General features: G+C 39.7%; 4 protein-coding genes across 4 annotated transcripts; 2 read left to right on the top strand and 2 right to left on the bottom strand.

The window, feature by feature from the left end:
• Positions 1-652: 652 nt before the first annotated feature.
• On the bottom strand, positions 653-1,081 carry JH06_5710 (hypothetical protein; the record flags this gene model as incomplete). The annotated part of the gene is made up of 1 exon (XM_014669708.1): positions 653-1,081. One exon carries the CDS (start codon positions 1,079-1,081, stop codon positions 653-655), a length of 429 nt encoding a protein of 142 aa, XP_014525194.1.
• Positions 1,082-1,521: 440 nt separating this feature from the next.
• JH06_4744 (P-type ATPase) lies at positions 1,522-2,436 on the top strand (the record flags this gene model as incomplete). The annotated part of the gene is made up of 2 exons (XM_014669709.1): positions 1,522-1,763; positions 1,806-2,436. 2 exons carry the CDS (start codon positions 1,522-1,524, stop codon positions 2,434-2,436), a joined length of 873 nt encoding a protein of 290 aa, XP_014525195.1.
• A 14-nt stretch (positions 2,437-2,450) lies between these two features.
• Positions 2,451-5,174, top strand: JH06_4745 (hypothetical protein; the record flags this gene model as incomplete). Its single annotated transcript, XM_014669710.1, is given in 8 exon segments — positions 2,451-2,614; positions 2,645-3,032; positions 3,063-3,257; positions 3,283-3,645; positions 3,664-4,263; positions 4,293-4,370; positions 4,402-5,031; positions 5,061-5,174. 8 exon segments carry the CDS (start codon positions 2,451-2,453, stop codon positions 5,172-5,174), a joined length of 2,532 nt encoding a protein of 843 aa, XP_014525196.1.
• Positions 5,175-6,069: 895 nt separating this feature from the next.
• Positions 6,070-6,775, bottom strand: JH06_4746 (polypyrimidine tract-binding protein 3; the record flags this gene model as incomplete). The annotated part of the gene is made up of 6 exons (XM_014669711.1): positions 6,070-6,117; positions 6,148-6,228; positions 6,258-6,348; positions 6,379-6,545; positions 6,576-6,678; positions 6,729-6,775. 6 exons carry the CDS (start codon positions 6,773-6,775, stop codon positions 6,070-6,072), a joined length of 537 nt encoding a protein of 178 aa, XP_014525197.1.
• Between the last annotated feature and the right edge of the window lie 893 nt (positions 6,776-7,668).

Here is a 7,668-nt window from a genome sequence, read left to right on the forward strand (position 1 = left end):
CCAGAATATTCGCAGCTTCCATCAAATGAGCTGAAGACACTTCCAGTGACAGAAGAGTACGAACACACTCATATAATACCGTATTCCCCGCGATTGAAGTCGCTTCAGTGCTAGTCACAATCTATCTTTCATTCCTACATCCATCCCAAACACTTGTCACCACATCAGCCACAGCTTCTGTTGCTTCTTTGTCATCTTCTGCCAAGATACTCAGCAAATGGAGCATGTTCACTTGAACAAAAGGATCTGGAACAGAATCCACTGCACACTCTGCCTTGCCATTCCCTGAAATCACAACTCGAAGTCTCTTAATCAAACGAGGAACCAATTTACGAAAACGAGGAATATAATCTGGTACCAAAGTTAATACAACACCCGTCAACTGGATGGCTACATTATGATGTTAATAGTAAATGTACCTGATATTAATACACCATGATCATTATCAATCAGAAGAGCAGGAAGCGAACGCACCATGTCTTCAATCATCTCAGGAACAAGAGTAATAACCTTGATCATCGTCAAACACACCTTTTTTCGAATGTATGGATTGTCTCCAGACATTAGAGGCACTAATACAGGAAACACATCACGAGCTAGTTGCTCTGCACATGTGTTACCACAGAATGTGATTGCTAGAGAACTGATATATCTACAGAATAAAGATACAAACAAATACAAACGGATTACTACTACTAATATCATTCTTGATAGAATTCACAGTCAAAAGCAGTAGTTCACTGCTTTCATGAATGAATAGATTCATTGCCAGATATCCTACTCGCTTATCCTGATAGAGAGGAGAAGATATGAGTTGCAAACATGCCATCTGACCGAAGTGCGCTGGATATCCAAGGAGATAGATGAATATTAGCTTCATAAGGTCTTCTTGGAGAGATTCCGTTTTTTGCTGTCCAAAATCATCTCGGATGTTTGACGACTCACTTGAAATAATTCGACGTTCCTCTTCAGCCGAAGTCGCATCTTTGACCTGTTTGATGAATGCTTGGCAGGACTTGCGAATGAACGGTACATCGAGTTTCTTCAACTTTTTCAATGACTCTTTCACTGTATCACTCATCCTTTCTGAGATTACCTTGATGAACGAAATTGTCCGTTTTTCTGGAATCACTAAGGAAAGCAATTCCCACGATCCTATGGATGTGGAGAAGGATTTGGGGATGTGTCAAAGAGATTCGAATAGAAAACTCTGAGATCATGATGATGAGTCTAGGATTGTCTTCATCACTCTCTGAAATATTGTATAGATGGATTCATATCTGTTGGGGAATTCTGATACTGTTTTCAGTAGTGATTATCGATATCTCTAAGCTGCTACGAAATGTATTCTCATGATAAGAAGGAGTGAGAAAACAAGAATCATTAGTGTGAAACAAAGTGTATTGTCTCTGGAAAACGGGAATTATCATTTTTGTGCGGATTTTGTTTATCTGTGTGTGTTTCAACTCTTTATTGAGGCAGTTGTACTTATTTCTGGGAGAAACGTAACAAAGGCGGACAATGGCTTCAAGCAAAAGGAGTTTTGTCAAATCTCAGAAGTTCTTTGATGATGACGAGATTCCAGAGAGTGATGATTCTGCATCCGACGAATCTTCTCTATCTATGAGCAGTGATGGAGCACCTAAGATGTTTCTCTCTGAGTTGTCGAGTCGACGTCTTGTTGTTGAGGAAACTAGTGAGAATCTTGAGAAGTCGGACAACCAGGAAGGTCAAATTGAATGTCCCCGTCGTACTCCAAGTGTGTTAAGTGACGAAGTCCTGAGGGAAGTGGAGGTAAGATCTAGTCATCGACGGATCCTCTCTCTATCGCCACAAGAGGTGAGTCCAGAGCAAGATCCCTCAGTCAATAGCTCTGTAGCTGATCTTGTGAAGGATGCTGTGTCTGGGGATAATTCGTTTCCAGGATCTCGTGTATCCAAGGACAAGAAGATTGCTGAAACTGGTACAGGAGACAGTGAAGATCCGATTGGTTTTGTTCGTTCTTACGTGAATATCCATCCAAGTGAGCGTGCACTGGATGGAAAACTATTTCATGCAAAGAAGAAACAGATTTCTGATGAAGCACGAGTACAGTCGATGATGTTGATGAACATTTTCATTAACCGTCACGAGCAGAATATGAATCGGTTTCCTCGGAATGTCTATATCACATCCAAGTATACATTATGGAATTTTGCATTCATCAATCTTTTCGAACAGTTTAGTCGTGTGGCTAATTTTGTCTTCCTGTTGGTCACACTGGTTCAACTTATTCCAGGGGTTAGTCCATTCAATATCTGGTCAACATTGTTTCCACTTATCTTCATCTTATTGGTTTCAGCAGCTAAAGAAGGATATGAAGACTACTGTCGTCACAAGACAGATGCAATAACTAACAGTATCAAATATAATCGTGTGATGAGTGATGGTAATTGAATCTCTCTCCTTGAATGCTAGGATCATTATGTGAAGTTCCTTCTAGAGATCTTGTTGCAGGCGATATCATTATTCTTAAGGATGAAGAGACCCTTCCAGCAGATATTCTTGTGTTGGCTTGCAGTGATACAGATGGGACTTGCTATGTGGATACAAGTAGTCTTGATGGAGAAACCAAGTAATTATTCGATATGAGATTAATATGTAGTTTGAAAGAGAAGCAAGCTGTGGAAGTTACAAAGTCGATTGAAACTCCTTCATCACTGGGTACTCTTCAAGGTACTCTAGCTTGTCAAGTTCCAAACAAGGAACTTAATGTATTCCAAGGAGTTCTTTCTATTCATGATCGTATCCAAGGTGATACTCCTAATGATAGTTCACCTGTTCTGGAAGCAGCTGTTGATTCTCAGAATCTTCTTCTTCGAGGCTCTATTCTTAAGAACAGCAACTGGGTTGCTGGTATGGTTGTCTATACAGGTCGATTAACAAAATTGTCTCTCAATATGAATACTTCGAAGTTCAAATTCAGTGGTATCGAGACTTCATTGAATCAGTTTGTACCGAAAGTCTTATTTCTGCAACTTACTCTCTCTCTAGTTATTATTCCATATTGTAATTAAGAATAGATCTGTTGTTCTGCTGCACGATTGTATGATTCAACCATTCTAGAGCTTGGATGGATTACTTCGATCAACCGATTACACGACTGGATATTCGATTTCCTCACATTCTTCATTCTATTCTCCTATTTCGTTCCTATGTCATTGTATGTTGTATTTGAGTTCTCTCGAACTGTTCAAGCATTGTTTATGGAAGTACTCGTTGATTAATCTGTTTAGTGATTAGAGTGATCTTGATATGTATGTTGAGAATGAAGGTGGGATGAAAGTAACTACCAGTTCTCTGAATGAAGAACTTGGGAATGTTGAATTCATTCTCTCTGATAAAACAGGAACACTAACAAAGAACAATATGACATGTTATGGCTTCAGTATGGGAGGTGTCTTGTTTATCAAGAATGACTTTACGGATGATATTGGAAGGGAACAAATATCTACTACTTCTTATACTCCTTCAACAAATGCTTTATGTTATATCCAATCAGTTCTTGAGAAACATCACAATGGTGATCCTCTATCAACTCTGGAGTTGGAATATTCGACCAACTTTTTACGGGCTTTGTTGCTGTGCAATAGTGTACGGATTGGAGTGAATGATTAGTTCTAGGTGAAACCAGTTGAACAGAATGGAGAGATCATGCTTCGTTCAGAATCAGCTGACGAAGAAGCTTTGTTACAAGGTGCTGCATGTCTTGGTTGGAGATTGTTGCTACGTACTAAGGATACGATTGTGATTCAAGAAGGATTTCCTTCTATTCGAGCTGATACAATTGAACAAAGTGAAACCAAAGGAGTTCATAAGTTTGAACTGTTGGAGGAACTATCGTTCAGTAGTGCTCGTCAGCGTATGACTGTGATCGTGAGAGATACTTGGGATCAGAAAGTGTGCTTGTATTGTAAGGGTGCTGACAGTAAAGTAATCTCATTATCATGTGATGAAGACCTTTTATTCCCGTGGTTATGTCATATTCCCATGATTCATAGAACTGAGAATGGATCAATTCGTAGCTCAGGCAAAGGTGAGGAGGATGCGGTTGAATTAGAGCGAGCAGAGCTTCTGAAGCGTATTGCTCAGTTCTCCCAAGAACGTAGTGAAGAGGGATATCGATTGCTTGTGGTAGGAGGCAAGTATGTGACTGAATCGGAATTGGCAAGTTGGAGAAAGGAATTGGATAAGGCAAAGAAGGCAATGAAACAAAGAGACGAAGTAGGTTTCTGATTGTATTGACATGGTAGGCGATTGAGATAGCATTCCAGCACATTGAACGTGACTTGAGTGTTCTGGGAGCAACAGCAGTGGAAGATGAATTGCAAGTATCATCTAGATTGATTGAATAAGAGATAGGATCATATCAAAGAAGATATTCAGTTCTTGCGTGAAGGAGGTATCACTGTGGCTATGGCTACGGGTGATAAGAAGGAGACTGCAATCATTATTGCTAGGAATTGTGGTTTATTGACTGATTCTATGCATGTTTTTGATCTAACAGGTCGACGAGAAGAGATTACGCTTCAATTGGAAGCTGTATTGGATCATGCTCAGTACAAACAGGTCCTCCGTCAGCAGGAATGGGAGAAGCAGAAGAAGCGACTATCATACCGTCTCTCACGCTTGCATTCTCGTCCTCATGGATCTCCTGTGGTTGTAACACAACCCCTTCCATATGCACTTGTTCTTAATGGATCCTCGGTGGACGCGTTGATCCGTTCTGCACAAGATAAGTTTGTCTTTGCCATGCGTCATGCTTCAACCGTTATCTGCTCTCGAATGTCTCCAAAGCAAAAGGCTCGTGTGATCATGCTTATGAAATCTGAAGGTATTTGCTGTCTTGCAATTGGAGATGGTGCAAATGATGTGTCTATGATTCGTGAGAGTTCTGTTGGTGTTGGTGTGAAAGGGAAAGAAGGAAATGCTGCTGTAAATAGTGCTGATTATATCATAAGGGAGTTTCATCATCTCATCAAACTGATGTTTGTAGGATTGATAGAGAAAATGATATTTAGGTTCATGGCCGTAATAATTACCGCGGGAATAGTTACAGTGTGTATTTAGCATTCTATGAGAACATCACTTTCAATATGCCTCTAGTGAGAGAATTCAACTCATTTCATTTGTAGTTTTTCTTTTCCTTCTTCTCTATGTTCTCAGGTCAGACCATCTACTCATCATTTCAACTATCAACTCTCTATCTGTTCTCAAGCCCTACCTTTGCTTCTTTTGGCTTCTTCTATTCAGATTTACAGAAAGAAACTTTAATGTCACATCCTGAGATCTATAAACGTAGTCGAGGTAAGTTATCAGGGTTTTGGATAATCAAAGATGATAAGATGTTCAGTGGCACTCGCATGTGGGCGTATCTGATTGGAAGTCTTGTCAATGCTATGGCATGTTCAATGGTTCCTTTGGTGATTTTCCAGAACTCACAATCCATTGCTGGAGGTAGGTATGATTGAGTATTTGAAGTGTAGGCTATCCTTTGGAGCTCTGGGGAATGGGATTCTGCTTGTGGACAAACATCATCTTCAGTATTATTCTTATGAGCGCAAGTATGAATAAAGAGGGAGTTTCATTGTAGTGATGGTACCAAAATGGAATTTGAATTTTATTGCCTTTTTTGTCTTTGTAGTTCTTGTGTTTGTATGGTTCTTATTAGCGTTTCATTTGTAGTTTGTAGTAGTTCTTACTATATTATGGATTGTGCAAGATGAGTTGTATGATTCCCTTCCCATTATCATTCGATCTCCTGTGTACTACCTACAAGCCGTCTTAGCAATTGGTATTGTGTTTATCTTTTTGGTTGTGTTGTTGTTGGCCTCTTAATTGTAGTGTGTGAAGGTTTCTTTACAAACGGCCTTCAGACCAGAGATTTGGAGACCTTATGCAGAGCAAGAGGTCTTAGAGAAGAATCCTACCAAAACGCATCCTCTTGATAGTATTTCTACGTCTCTCTAGTTTCTTTATCTTCGTTAGTTTGTTAGTCATCAACAAATGATCTTTCGAAAACATGGACTATCACTTATTACCATATGTTGCAAAGGAAACTCGTAATAATTTTCCAGGCTAGTTCACATTTCTATCATCAATCCATACCAACGTGTATACACCTGAGTTATGAAGAGTTGCAACGGCATTGGCTGCAGATTCGATGCTCTCCATTTCGATCCAGGCCATCTATTGAGGACCAAGGAAATGAAATGTACATTCTTCAAGATTGTAATATTCTCAACCTTACCACACGTAGAGAACAGTTGCCGAAGACACTCCTTGATCATGGGATTCGAAGGATCGAATCTACTTTTATGCTCTATCCTTCATGCTTACCCTATGACATGTAGTTTCTTTGATGGCATATGCCAAGGGATCTGAGCGTATTCGGTTGAGTTGAAACGGTGGACAATCTTTCCATAATAGTCTTCAGTCAAATCTCGTATTGACGGACAAGTGTTGTAGCTGACTGGGTCCACATAGGGAGTATTTGAGAAGCGGACCTATGAATCATAGTCTTCAACTACTTCTACTTGAAGGACTTCTCCACGGAATGTGACTCCATTGAGAACAAGAGCCTTAGCAGCTTGAGAAGCATCTGCAAAGAGTACTAATGCCTTCGTATGGTCACTGCTCCTATTTCTGAAGAAGCATCCATATCTCTACATGATCTTGATACGAAGGACTTCTCCAAAACAGGAGAAGAGATTGAATAGTTGATTCGGAAACACATTTTCTGCTTACAGTTAAGTTACCAATCAAAGGAAGGAAGAGGATATGGGTAGATGAGACACAAATAGCACCGAATTCTGTACAATAGATGGTTCTGTTACACACACCTTTGAGTAACAGTGAAAAGAAGCATCAAACGGAATTGTGATTGGCCGATGCGTCCATTACCTTCTCTTCATCATATCCACTCAACGACTGATTTCGACTCTCTAAGTATCAACTATCACAATATGGAATTACCATTGGTCTTTTGACGGATACGATTGGTCTCAGGTTCATATGAATAGCTTCTCTGCTGCTTTGCCGGTGCTTGACATGTTTCACTACCTGAATTCGCTGTAGTCTCCACTTCTGTATCAGTAATCTGGTGTTGAGATGTCTTTTTCCTCAATAAAGCGGATTGAGAGCGCGAATAACCTTCAATACGATCACTACCACTATATCCTAACACATGAGTTGGAGATCACTTTTCCACTTCGATTCCTTTTGTTGGGAATAGTTGTATCCAAGTTGCTAGACTGAGTAAGAGATGACATCGTGATTATTGTGAGGCAGAATTGGCGAATCCATCAATCAAAACCGCTTCTGACGTTGTCTTCACGTGCTCAACTAGTTTGATTTTAATTAATTCATCTTGAATGCATCATTTCCCATGAGTTTAAAAATAAATAGTGTGAAAACAGTCACTTTGACACTAGTTGATTCAGATTCAGTCTTTATCATGATTCAAAGATCATCCACTCAAGATACAAGTTTTTAATACATAGGAAACGAAGAACAACCACAATCATTAAGTCTCATTGACTGAAACTCGGCCCATTTCTGCATTCTTGTTTTTCCTCAATATCTCGACGCCATGCCCATTACCTATCGATTTATCCCGATTTATGGAGC

Source organism: Blastocystis sp. subtype 4, assembly GCF_000743755.1.
Source record: "Blastocystis sp. subtype 4 strain WR1 chromosome Unknown seqid_0429, whole genome shotgun sequence".
Classification (NCBI taxonomy): domain Eukaryota; class Bigyra; order Opalinata; family Blastocystidae; genus Blastocystis; species Blastocystis sp. subtype 4.